The 14,395-nt window shown below is 36.6% G+C and overlaps 1 protein-coding gene across 1 annotated transcript; it reads left to right on the forward strand.

Annotated features, from left to right (window-relative positions):
* Positions 1 to 9,828: 9,828 nt before the first annotated feature.
* On the forward strand, positions 9,829 to 10,658 carry LOC136226548 (small polypeptide DEVIL 11-like). The gene has a single exon (XM_066015102.1). It carries the CDS (start codon positions 9,929 to 9,931, stop codon positions 10,208 to 10,210), a length of 282 nt encoding a protein of 93 aa, XP_065871174.1. The 5' UTR covers positions 9,829 to 9,928; the 3' UTR covers positions 10,211 to 10,658.
* The last annotated feature ends 3,737 nt before the right edge of the window (positions 10,659 to 14,395 follow it).

The raw sequence follows: 14,395 nt of genomic DNA on the forward strand, positions 1-14,395 counted from the left end.
GAAGATCTAAGTAAAGCTCCCACCCCACTTTGAGATTCAGCTTTAAAGGTAGCCGCGTCACAATTGCATTTGACGAAGCCTAAAGGGGGGCGAGACCAGCTAATATGTCATACCTGTGGCATTGTCGTCCGCGCCGTATGCTCAAGCCGATGGGCACCAGTGTTAGCATTGGCGTTGGCTTCGATGATGATGGAAGTGGGCAGCCTTCGTTGCGCAGCAGTGCGGGCGTTGACTGGTTGGCCCGCCTGAGGATCTAGACTTGGGCGATTCTGTGCGATGCTGACATCGGATTGGGCCACTGAGGGCGTGGACCGGTGACGGGCAGCAACAGGGGGGTTCTTCATCTGGGACTGGCGCCAGGCAGCAAGGTAGTTATCCGCAAGAGAGATAGCTGTTACTGGTAGTTGGATTTTGCTCTCCCAGACTATCTGATTCCTTTGATTCCAAATGACCCAAAGCGTCATTGCCATCTTGGTTATGGTTTCCTGATCATTGGACAAGAGTACCTGCAAAATAGAACCCGTTAGATAATCAGGTTGGAATACATCCGTATTGATCCCGGATAGGTTCCAACATTCTTGGGCGTATACACAATCCACAAAGAGATGATGGTCATGCTCAATATCAGAGTGACAGAAGGGGCACTGCGTTGGGATTGACAACCCCCTCCCTGCCAATCTATGTCTAGTGGCCACACAGCCCGAGGCCAACTTCCACATAAACATTCTAACTTTTGGGGGAACATGCATCTTCCAAATTCTACTCCACCCATCATCCTGATTCACATCACCATATCCATCACAAAGCGCTCTATACCCAGATTTACTTGTGTACATGCCATTTTTGGTGAAATTCCACAATGGTCCATCTTTTACTTATCTGGTTGGTGAGACCATCCTGCACACAATTTTGGCATCTGCCTCGTTCAACAACTCTTCCACCTTCCCTCTATCCCAGATTTTCCTACCTTGGATAAACAGGTCAGCCACTTTTGTATCATCCTGCTCCATAACAACATCCCCCTGGATCCTAAAAGGTGCCACAGTATTCACCCATGGGTCTTTCCACACATATATTGACTTACCATCCCCAATTCTCCATCTAACTCCCAGTCTCAGTACCTCAATGGCTCTCCAAACACTCCCCCAAACAAAACTAGGATTATTGCCCAATTTGGAGGAAAGAAAAGGGTCTCTAGGGAAATATTTAGCTTTGAACATTCTACCCACTAAAGAGTTTGGAGTAACCAATAACTTCCAGGCCTGTTTACCTAATAAGGCTAGATTGAATTTTTGGAGGTTCCTAAAACCCAAACCCCCCTCTTTCTTATCCCTGCTAAGCCTATCCCAACTTTGCCAATGAATCGATCTCTTGCCCCCTGGTTTCATACCCCACCAAAAGGAATTTATTATCTTCTCCAAATCCAGGCAGAGGGATTTAGGTAATTTAAACACACTCATACAAAAATTGGCAGAGCCTGAGCAACCGCCTTAATTAGCACTTCCTTACCCGCTGCAGAAAGGAATCTAAATGACCACGCACTTAACCTCTTCATGAGTCTATCTTTAAGGAAACTAAAAATTGCAACTTTGGACTTCCCAATAAGTGAAGGGAGACCCAAATAGCGACCAGTATCCAGAGGATGAAAGACCTGAAGAGAGTTACATACCTCATTTCGCAGATCCAGGCCAACATTCGGACTAAAGAAAATTCCAAATTTTTGCAGGTTGATAGCCTGACGAGAAGCAGCCTCATACTCGGATAAAATCATCCCAATTTTGTTACATTCATCCATAGGAGCCCTGAAGAACAGGAAGCTGTCATCTGCAAAAAAAACAAGTGTGTAATAGTTGGTGCACCCCTAGCAATGAGGCACCCATGGAGGGAGCCCTCATTCGCAGCCCTTGTAATTAGGTTAGATAAGACTTCAGCACACAGTATAAATAGGTACGGCGACAGAGGATCGCCTTGTTTCAGACCCCTACCAGGGTTAATCGGGCCCACAAATGTACCATTAATCGACACAGAGTACTCCACAGTAGAAATGCATAACATGATCCAATCAATCCACTGCCCAGGAAAGCCTAATTTCTGCATAACAAGTCTCAGGAAGGTCCAATCAACCCTATCATAGGCCTTGCTAATATCCAATTTTAGGGCCACCTCACCAATTCTACCTCTATTCTTTCTCTTCATAAAGTGTAAAGACTCAAAGGCCACCATAATGCTGTCAGAGATAGACCTTCCATGGACAAAAGCTGATTGAGACTCAGACACCAGGAAAGGTAAGACAATCTTGAGCCTATGGCCAGGACCTTGGCTATCAATTTATAAAGCACATTGCACAGGGAAATAGGGCGAAAATCCTTCATACAATCAGGCCTATCAATTTTAGGGATAAGAACAATTATTGTGTCATTTAGATGTGGGGGGAATTCCTTTCGGGCCAGATAGCCCTTGCATGCATTAACAATCTCGGGGCCGATGAGGTCCCAAAAATGTTGAAAGAAGCCCGGATTTAGCCCATCAGGACCAGGGGATTTATCAGGGTGCATTTGAAACATGGCAATCTTGAATTCTTCAGAAGTAAAAGGGGAGCACAGGTCAGCCTGCATTTCAGGCGTAAGAAGAGGGACAAGGGTATCCACGGCATCATAACATGGGCTAATAGGACCAGCAAATAGATCAGAGAAATAAGCTTTGGCAATAATCCCCATATCATAAACTCCTTCTACTACCAGGCCGTTCATATCCTTAAGGTGGCGAATGGTGTTCCTCTGCTTTCTAGCTTTGACACAGGCATGGAAAAACTTAGTATTTTGGTCCCCCTCCTGTAACCAGAAATTCTTGGCCCTTTGTTGCCAATATCTAGCTTCACAATCAAGAAGGGAATTCAACTCACTCTTGGCCTGAAGAAAACTGACCACATCAGCCGGAACATTGCTATCCACAAGTCTATCCAACTTCTTCTTGCATCCCTCAATTTGCTTTCGAAACCTCAGCCGATACTTCTTTCCCCATTGTTCCATGCTGTTGGCACAGGCAGCCAGCTTTGCAGCAAGGTTATGACAGTTACTGCTTAGCCAACAAGACCTCACCAAAGCCTTGAACTCAGGATCTAAAAGCCACTCTTGTTCAAAACGAAAGTGGTTACGCCTCACGTTACTAACCGGATTATCGAACTCTAAAAAAATGGGTGCGTGGTCAGAATAAGCTGAGATTAGAGTCCGAAGCCGATGTGATGGGAATCTGTCTGCCCAGGCACTAGTGACCATAGCCCTATCCAACCTCTCCCTGACCCACAATCTAGAACCCCGACTCCTTTCCCACGTAAATTGGTTGCCCTGTGTAGGGAGATCAATCAAAAGATTCTCTTCCACCGCCTCCTAGAACCGGCGCATCAGCCCCTGAGGGTAGCCTGGACCCCCAACCTTCTCTGAATCAGATAGAATGCAGTTAAAATCCCCAATAACCAGCAAAGGGAGAATCGAGCATGAGCACAGTTGAGTCAGGAGACTCCAGGACCACACATGATTCGCTCGGTTAGAATGACCATAGAAACCTACCAACCTCCAATCCCCCTTCTCAGCATCATGCATCTGAACTTCAATATGATGATCCGAGAAAGAAACCACTGAAGCCATGTCAGACTTCCTCCAAAGTAGGGCAATACCCCCACTCCTACCCCTACAATCGACTGCAAAAGAACCTTCAAAACCAAACTTCCTCCTTAACCCATCAATAGAGGAATTAGTAACCAAAGTTTCAATCAGGAAGACCAAATCCGGCTTACTTGTCTTAACAAGCTCACCGAAAGAACGAACTGCCCGAGAGTTCCCCAACCCCAGGTAGTTCCAGCTCAGGCAATTCATAATCCTCGACGGACCTGCTCCCCAGGTCGCGCCATTTCTGTATCAATAGAGGTGGAAGAATCAACCGGAGAGGAAGAAACTGTCACCACTGGGCTTTTCAAACTTACTTCGGATCCGTTACCCTGTAATTTACTCACTATTGCTTGGACGGAGATTGAATCCGGGCCCGTGCGTCTACGTTTACGATCATCTGCCAGCTCTAACCCTTCCTCATCACTGTCCACTGCCATGTTATCAACCACCCCCACCTGAGTACTCAGTAAGCTCGCACTCCCACTCCCCACAACCTTCTTACCATTCTGCTTCTCGCTTAATTGGCCCGCAGGTATGTTTTCCTTACCTGCCTCCTTCTCTTGAGTGACCTTTCCATTCATAGAGTGTTTAGGTACCGTGGTCTCGTTATGATTCCTGTCTAGTGTTGGCACTATGGCCTGGCCCCCTGGCTCCCTTAACCACTTCACATTTAATACCTCACCAACCCTACGAGATGGGGCCTTCAGCCAGTCGCCCCCCTCTCGTGTAATCTCCTCAGGCTTCAATGTAAAAATTTTCTCACAGTATCTGTCATTATGTCCCAACAGCCCACAGATGTAACAGAAATTACCCAGTCTTTCATACTTGAAGGATATATAGGCCCATTCCTCCTTACCCTTCCTGATCTTCTTCATTCTCTTCAAAGATTTTCTCACATCAATAGATACTCTAAGGCGCATAAACTGCCTTCTCAGCGCGGCATTGTTATTCGGATCATACTCCCGATACTTACCGATGAAGTCCCCAATCTGTCTGCCTACTCCTTCAGACATAGAGCCTATCGGCAAGTCATATATTTGGACCCAAAAATCTGCAAAGTTCAACTCAACCAATTCAGGGGACGGCTCGTCCTTCCATACAGCAAGGACCAATATGTGATTATCGAAGGACCATGGACCTCCCTCCAGAACACGAGCCAAATCTACCGCATGGTAGAATTCGAACACATACTTATTTGCAGCTAGTTCAGAAATTGCCACACCCCTCCCAGGTCTCCAAATAGTTGCCATCCTCGCCTTCATGGCTACAGTGTTTATTGATCGGTCCAACAGGAAGCGACCAACAAGGGTTAATCCACTATTTTTAGCAATAGGATTGGTAGAGGGACCAGAGAGGTCAATTTCCTCCTCCTCCCCGTCAGAAAGGGACAGATTGTTTATCTCTTTCTCCACCCCAGCCATAACACTGGATGAATTCCAGACAATGAAAGCAGAAGCCAAACAGCAAAACAGTGAGGACCAAGCACAACACAGGACGAATACCAGCCTATAGAATAGGAAACCAAGCAGCAAAGCAGAGAAGACCAAACCACAACTCAATCCCAACAACTTAGAAACTCACAGACCCTGCACTTCTTTGAATTTCAAGAAAACCAACAACCACAGCAGAAACTGCAAACTCAATCTTGGAACACAAATTCACAAACACGCAGATACTAATCGCCGATGGAGAATCAAAACCAAGCCAATCCAAACCACAGTCAATTCCACAAATAAAGGACAGAGAACACACCTGGGTCACCCTAAAAAGGTGAAACACAGATTAGGAAACGGACGGGAGATCAGAAGCCGGAGAGACTCGCCGGGCGGCGGAGCAAGGTGCGACGATGGTTGCCCGAGCCTCAGGTCTGGATCGCGCGACAATGAAGTCTCAAGAGCCGAATAGGTCGAGAGGGAGAATCGACAAGATACCGGGGAAGCACGACGGCAGGACCAACTCTCACAGCGCCGGCGGCGAAGGAGGGACAACCGGACTCGCGGCGGCGAGGCGGCAGGGGGTTAATAGGCGGTGGTGGCGGCGATGTTTTGGGCAGGGAAAGAAAGAGGAAAAGGGGAAGCGCGATTCATTTCTCGATATGTCATAAATGTTTTTATTTTAATAAATTAAATATATTAATCATCTTAATTTATTTAAATAATTTATTATTCCTTCCGGTTTATATTATTTGTCATATTTGATCAAATCACACGTATTAAAAAATGATTGATTTGCATTACATATTTATAGTAAGACTAAAATATCCTTTATCTCTCTTTATTAATATTCATCATTTATCATAGGCCTAATACACAAATAACCCCATGAATTTGTCCAAATGTTACAACTGTCCCCTCTCCAAACTTTCAATTATAACAACTTACCCCTTAAATTTGTCCAATTGTAAAATATAACCCCTTAAACTTGTCAAATTATAAAACAGAACCTCAAATTGCTGACATGAACTGCAATTGAAGAAACACATGAAATACAAAAGCTGCAACACTCGTGGAATGTGATAATACGATCTTTGGACCCAAAAAAATCAGTATTTAAGTAACCAAATCCCCAATTCTTCAACCTAACGGTCTTCTTTTTATTATTCCTATTCGTTTTTTAGTGATTTCTTGATTCAAAGTTTTGGGATATTATGGGGGTGAAAAGATATTTATATGGAGAAATAGCTCTATTGAAGATTTCATGGCGTGATACGAATTCGGGGAAATGTTTTTACGGTTGCTTCAAGTACAGGGTAAAAAAATCTCAATTTGGAGTTATGTTTTACAATTGGACAAGTTTGAGGGGTAAGTTGTTACAATTGAAAGCTGGGGCGACAGTTGCAATATTTAGACAAATTCAGGAGGTTATTTATGTATTAGGCCTTTTCCATAATATTCATTAAATTACACCGCTCATCGTACCTTGAAAAAATAAAATGATAAAAATCGTAACTAATACTAAACTCATTAATAGAGGTAAAATAAGAAAAAATTACATGAAAAAGTTAAAGTGATAAATAATATGAAACAACAAAAAATCTTCTCTCTGACAATTATTATGAACGGAATATATTCGTAAATTTATTTAAAATGACTTATTATCTTTATGAATTTGTTTAAAATTATATATTTTAATAAAACCACATGAATAAATAAATAAATGATAATAATAACCATAAAATTGACAATTAATAGGTGGAAGAAAGAGAAGTAATTAATTGAAAAGGATAGTATAAACAAAGATGATTTGAAAAAGAAAATATACCATTTGTGGCCACAAAAACGTCACATGTAATGCAGCCCAAAAACCATAGTAAATAATTTTTACCAAATAAAAACAAAGTTTTACCAAGCCAAGCCAAGCCAAGCCAAAACAAGCCAAGTATAAATAATTAGTACTGAAAAAAGCAGCAGCATCCACACTTGTGATCTTTTTATTTCCTTTTTATCTCAACCATTAGTTCTTTGTTTTTTTTATAAAATTACTTTTACAGCCTTTAAAGCATAAAACTCTCTCACTCACTCACTGAGATTTCCTGCATTCAATGACGTCTGCTTCGGGAACCCCTCCCTTTTTATATTATTATTTCATCAGTTTCCTTCTATTTTCGCACCTTCAATTTTTTTTTACCTTTTTATTTTCTACTGCTCTTTTCACTTCCTGGTAAAAAAATATATATATCGACATGGATAAATTCACGCAGAAAGAATATTTTATCTGAATAAGAATATTTTATTAACAAATTATGGTTTATGAGTCTAGTTTTAACATAGGATAATCAAATTATCTAGTTTTGTATAATAATTTAAAGCTAAATGTATAGATAAAATAAGAAGTCTACCTCAATTAGATAAGAGAGAAAGCGATAATTTTACTAATTAAGAGTATAATAAGGGAGATTAGAGAGTAGAAAAAACTGATTGATTGTGATTATTATGATTATAACTTCTTGTTATTTATATACCAGACGACTTCTATCTTATTTCAATCTCTTTATAATAAGCATCATTTTTTTTTTTTTGAAAAAGCATAAAGTTTGATTCAATCTTGTTATAAATAAAACTTAAAATCTTAATCTATCCAGAATTTTGAAAGAAAGTTAACAATATTTTTTAAAAAGCTTTTATTTTATCTTTATATTAGTTGAGATTTCACTAATAGGTCATACGATAAAGACTAAGAATCCATTTGTCTCACATGTTAATTACTTTTTGTTGTTGCTGTTGCGGTTGCTAATAGTTTTAGGTATTTGGTTAGTTAACTCATGTTAGTTACCTCACGAGAAGTTTTAGATGTTTGGTTAGTTACCTCATGTTTGCTTTTACATCTGAAAAGCAACATTAGGTGTTTGGTTAGTGACCTCATATTTGCTTTTTACACCCAAAAAACAGCCTTTTACAAAAGCAGAGAATCTATGCTTTTTGAAAAAACAGATTTTTCTAACAGTAAACCGTACCAGCAAATAGCAACAACAAATAGCAAACCGTAACGGCAAACAGCAAACAACAACAGCAAACAGTAGGTAAAACAAACGAGCCCTAAATTCTAAATAGGACAAAAGCATATGTTATCAAATAATAAATCAAATAGAAAAACAAATATTTGGAAAGATCACTACTGTGCAGATGGACCCTAACTGACCAAATTAATTTTGTCCATTAGAATCATGTGAATACTACTGTGGGATAGATCAAGAGTTAGAGCCCGTTTATTGTTAGGGCCCGTTTATTTTACCCATTGTTTGTTATTGCTGTTTATTGTTTGCTGTTGTTGTTGGAAAATGCCGTTTTTCAAATGTAAAAGGCAAACATGAAACCACTAACTAAACACTTAAAACTCTTTATTTTGAAGTGAAAATGTAAATATGAACATAAAAATTAGCAACCAAACACCCCTTTAGTGTTGTTTTAGGGGTGCTTATTTCAACTTTTCGGAATAACTTTTAGCATTCACCCCAAAGCTTAAGAAACACAGTGTTTGCGTAGATTTATAAAACAACCGTTTTTTTTATGAAAATATTAGATTTGGAGTTTTTCGCTCAATGAAAAAAGGTTTGTATTTATTTAATTTGGATAAAATTATTTTCTTATTTTTATAAAACACATTTATTTTTTAAAATTTATTCCTATCCTTATAACATTATTACCGAACAAACAAGTCTTTTTCCCGTTCAATACATTATTATTTAGTTATTTAAGTTATCTTTTATTAATTTAAGTACTATATTTTTTATAATTTATTTGTTGATTAATTAAAAACATATGCATACCAATAATAATAATTAATCACAATTTTACCAAATATTAATAATTAGGATCCGTTTGTTTTACCTAATATTTGTTGTTGCCGTTACGTTTTGTTGTTTGGTGTTGGAAAATGCTGTTTTTTCAAAAAACAAGGAGTCTTTGCTTTTGTGAAATGTTACTTTTCAAGTGTAAAACATAAGCTTCATAACTAAACACAAAAAACACTACATTTTAAAGTAAAAAGACAAAAATGAACCTAAAAAGGAGCAAACAAAAACCATTTAGGGTCCATTTGTTTTACCTACTGTTTGCTGTTGGAAAAAATTGTTTTTCCAAAAAACAGAGATTCTATATTTTTGTAAAATGCTGCTTTTCGGGTATAAAATGCAAACAGGAGATCACTAACCAAACACCTAATATTGTTTTTCAGATGTAAAAGGCAAACAAGAAGTCACTAACCAAACACTTAAAATCTCAATTTTGAAGTGAAAATGCAAAAAAGGAGTATTAAAAGGAACAACCAAACACCCCTTAATCCGCTAATATAACAACAAACAACTAATGCAATAGCAAACAACTATCAATTCACATTTTAACCAAACACATCCTTAACCCATGGTTAGCATAGATAGAATAATAACTACTATAAAAATAAAATTTCCTTATCAACCATAATCCACAATATTATAAATCCCAACAGAAATGCAAATATCACTAAAAATGATGTTGAAATATGACTATAACATAATCTCAAGGGTTAAATTACAAAATCAATAAAGCTAGTCAATGATATTAATTAATTAAAATTTATACGGTGGGCCTATCGAGGCAACGGGAGGGAAGGCCCAGGTGATACCCACTGCCACACCCTTCTGCTACCAAATTTCTTTAACTTATTATAAATACCAACCCTAACCCCCTCCTCCCCTCACACTCCACTCTTTTCCCCAAGTTAAAAAAAAAATCCCCATTTCTTCTACTTTCACAGACTTTCAATCCTGATCTTTTCTGCAATTAACTATGTCTTCTTCTACCTCTGCTCCCCCTATGCTTACTCACAGTGCTAGTGCACCTGCTCAGTTCTACTTAGACGAGAAGTGGAAGCTCTCCAAGAAGGAAACCTCGTCGAGAAGTTGTAACCGGTCTTCCACCTCGCCGTTAATGAAGAATTCTCCGTCTCAGAGGAGGTGTTCGTTTACTAGAAAGTGTGCTAGATTGGTTAAGGAGCAGAGAGCTAGATTTTACATCATGAGGAGGTGTGTTACTATGCTCATTTGCTGGAGAGATTATACTGATTCTTGAGTGGGAATTCAGGGGATTTTGAGAGAGATCGGACCAATTTTGGGAGGAAAGTTTGGATCTTTTTTCCTTCTTGATGAGATGGGTTTTGGAAAAACAAAAAACCCCCAATTTCGAGGCATCCAGAGGAGGAAGATGAAGATGAACAGGGATGGAGGAGATCGATGATGATCATATTTATATATTTATACATGTATATATAATAGTTGAATAGTTGAATATTTTTGTACCACTTTTTTGTTGTTTGGATTTAGATTTGAGATGCTTTAATGGTACTGTTACTTTCACTATGAGAGGCTACTGAGAATCATGATGATAGAGAGAGAAAGGAGATAACTTTCATTACTATTTCTCATATTCTTCAAAAATTCATGATCAAACTCTATTTTTTTTGTCAAATTGAGTTGTGGGTTTTGTTTTATTTGATGATTCCAATGATGGGTTTCTCTTAGTTTCTTCTTGTTTCACTTAGTTTCTTGTAATTTCACCTAGTTTCTTGTAGTTTCACCTGGTTTCATGTGATTTCAAATGACCCTCTTTTCTTCTACTGTGAATTTGATAGAATGAGAAAGAGAAAGAGATTCCATTCAACCATTGCAGGTGAGAGGTCTGTTTGGATCTGATGTGGTAGGCTAGGCTGCATTTAATTTTTTTTATATTAATATTTTTTTAATAGGAAGGAATCATGACGTTTCAAAATGAATAAAATACTTCAAATCTGAGAGGTAGATGCATCAACGTGGTAATATAGGGACTAAATAAATATTTTTCTTCCCTATTTTTATTTATATTGAATTAATTAAATGAAGATTTTTTGTTTTATAAAAGGATAAGTTTGAATTTTCTATTTTTTTGGGCTACCTAAAAATAGAGATAAATTGTCTAAGATTTGATAAGGCGTTTGAATTTTCTGTTTCCAAGGGTAAAATGGGGAATGTGAAATTACTTTTTAGAACAAAAATTAAACTTTATCCTAAACGGAAGTAAAAAAAAGAAAATGTATTTTTTTTACTGCTAAACTCGATTGAAAGAGGGCTCGAATCACAAGGTCATGTGATATTATACCTATCCAAAATGACGATTCTATCCTGCGATCTTGGGGGCATTGACCATGGAACAGGACCACTTTGACCGGTTATCCTAAACGGAGGGTATTTTGGTCAATTAACATAATGAATGTGTACCTGTAATAAAATGAAAAGGAGGAGGGTATTTAAGTCTATAAAAAGTAAAATTACAGCTGGGTTTCCCTGTAGATGTTGATACTGTGGGTGTGTGTACTGAGAGGTATCATGGAGACTCTGACCATTCAATAAAAAATGGAAACCTTTGGAAATCATAAACTCTCAATTTTTAAATTAAGCCAAACAACTTTTTTGGCTTGTGATATACAGATCACTTTTTTTATTTTTATTTTTAGAATATCATGTAAATTAATTAATAAATAAGTACTACAGTACTTGCTTTGGAATTAGTAGGTTTGTATTGTATCCCTTTGCTGACATTTTCCAGAATTACACATGCCAAATTCTCTAATTTATATATGTGTCATCAATAAGTTTTTGCCATAAGATTATTTATGGTCTTCATTTTCTTATGTTTAAATGAAAATTTTAAGGTTTAATTTTGTTAAATCAACTTTTTGGATTCACATTTTATCATTTAAGTTCATGAATTTCAATTTTTCAATGTTTGATCATTTTTTGTCTCAGTTTTCCCATTTATCTCGTTTTTTTTCCGTGTCCCTTGTTTACAGGAAATTATAGAACGACGGGATCCTCAAAAGGATCTCACGCATCAAACAACATGTGCCATTTTTGTCATAAAAATGACATATGTCAGTGTGATGTGTGGGATCCTCCAAGGATCCAATTCTCGCTATAAATAGGATACTGAAGTAAATTTTCCTTTAGATAAAACTGTTCACTTATTAGCTGAAACCATCAAAGGGATGTGATTGCAATGACGATTTAGAAGGGTTAGTAAAGAAAATGTTAAAGTAATCTTTATTGGAAAGGAATTATAGTAGGAAGGTAAGAATTCACAAGGGAATATGAAGGGATTGAAGATCCATTACTTTATATTTGTGTGTTTTGAAGAGGATTGATTGAATAGCTACTTAAGATTCAAAACCAATCCATATTATTTCTCGCGCCACTATCTTTAGCGCGAACAATATAAATCCAAGTAGAATGGTCCTCAATAAGAATACTATAAGCAAGTTTAGTAAATAAAGTAGCACTCATATCGAACATGAACCAGATTTCAAGCCCCCATGTCCCAAAATGATTAAGACCAGCTCCCATGTCCCATCCATCACATATCTTGACACCCCTCTTCAAATATTTGGTGATGTCAATCGATACTGAGTACAAACATAACTAATTTAACTGTCGTACTATCTTCGTCTATCCTCAACATTTCACTTACTCTACTAGCCACTTTAAATATTGAGTCTTTGTCTTTGGTGTTGAGGGGGAGATCCTCCAATCTAATAAAAAAAAATTCACACATATTCAGATCATTATGAGATAATTGATGGATTCCTTCAACAACCTATAATATTACTAATTGACAATCATAATACCACAAGGCATTATTATCGACCCTTTCTCTATCCTTTTCCGATTCAAATTCCACAACAAACATCCTAACCACATTCATTTATGTGAAAACTTAAGGACCCGTTTGTTTTACCTACTGTTTGCTCTTGGAAAAATTTACTTTTCCAAAAAACAGAGATTCTTTACTTTTATAAAAGACTGCTTTTCAGATGTAAAAGATAAACATGAGTTCACTAACCAAACATCTAATGCTGCTTTTCAGGTGTAAAATGCAAACAGGACACTAACCAAACACCTAAAACTCTCATTTTTGAAATGAAAATGCAAATAGGAGCATGAAAAGAAGCAAACGCCAATTCGTCTTCTATATGTTGTTTATGTTTTCAAATAACACTTCATGATTTTTTTTTCATATATATATATATATAGAGGAGGGCTCTTATAAGAACCCTTTCTTAGGTGAGGACACTTGCTTAGGTGAGAACCACCTAAAACTACGTAGTTTTGAGTCTAAAAATTAAAAAAAAATGCTGCTGCCATGGGAGTTTGAACCTTGGACCATTTGTTTACACTCCTTATTACTTACCACTGAGCTAATTACTTTTCTTGTGTGCTATGTCGCGCGCTGATTAATATACCACTGCACTTCTAACTTCTATTGTTTAATATTTGACGCATGCACTTATTAATATCGATTAAATATGCATTATAATGAATTATTAATAGAAAAAAAAGAAACGTGCATAATAATTAATTATTAATAGAAAAAAAATCCAAGAACATGCTCTAATTTCTTATTTATTTAATTCCTCCATATTTTTGTAATTTATGTTTTAAAATGTCAAGGACGATGTTCTAAATATTGTTTAATATTTGACGGATGCACTTATTAATATCGATTAAATATGCATAATAATGAATTATTAATAGAAAAAAAGAAATATGCATAATAATGAATTATTAATAGAAAAAAATACAAGAACATGCTCTAATTTTTTATTTAATTCCTCTATATTTTTGTAATTTATGTTATATAAGAAAATATACGTTTCGAACATGAGTTATAAATTATATTATAGAACAAACACGAACTATAAAGTTTAGAACGTACGATATATTTTTTAGAACATACGTCATGTTTTTTTAGAACATGTGTTATGTTTTTTCGAACATGAGTTATAAATTATATTATAGAACAAATGAAAAAACGATCCAGATATCTACTGATTTTTTTAAAACATTATACTTAATTTTTGGAACATAAACTATAAACTTTAGAACATGTGTTATGTTTTTTAGAACATGCGTTACGTTTTTTCGAACATGAGTTATAAATTATATTATAGAACAAATACAAAAATGATCGAGATATTTACTGATTTTTTTAAACATTATACTTAATTTGGAGAACATAAATTATAAAGTTTAGAATTATGTAACATTATTTAGAACATCGTCCTTAACATTTAAAAACATAAATTACAAAAAATATAGAGGAATTAAATAAATAAAAAATTGGAGCATGTTTTTGGATTTTTTTTGTTCTATTAATAATTCGTTATTATGCACATTTCTTTTTTTTTTCTATTAATAATTTATTATTATGCAGATTTAATCGATATTT

This window comes from Euphorbia lathyris, chromosome 4 (genome assembly GCF_963576675.1).
Source record: "Euphorbia lathyris chromosome 4, ddEupLath1.1, whole genome shotgun sequence".
In the NCBI taxonomy this organism is placed as follows: domain Eukaryota; kingdom Viridiplantae; phylum Streptophyta; class Magnoliopsida; order Malpighiales; family Euphorbiaceae; genus Euphorbia; species Euphorbia lathyris.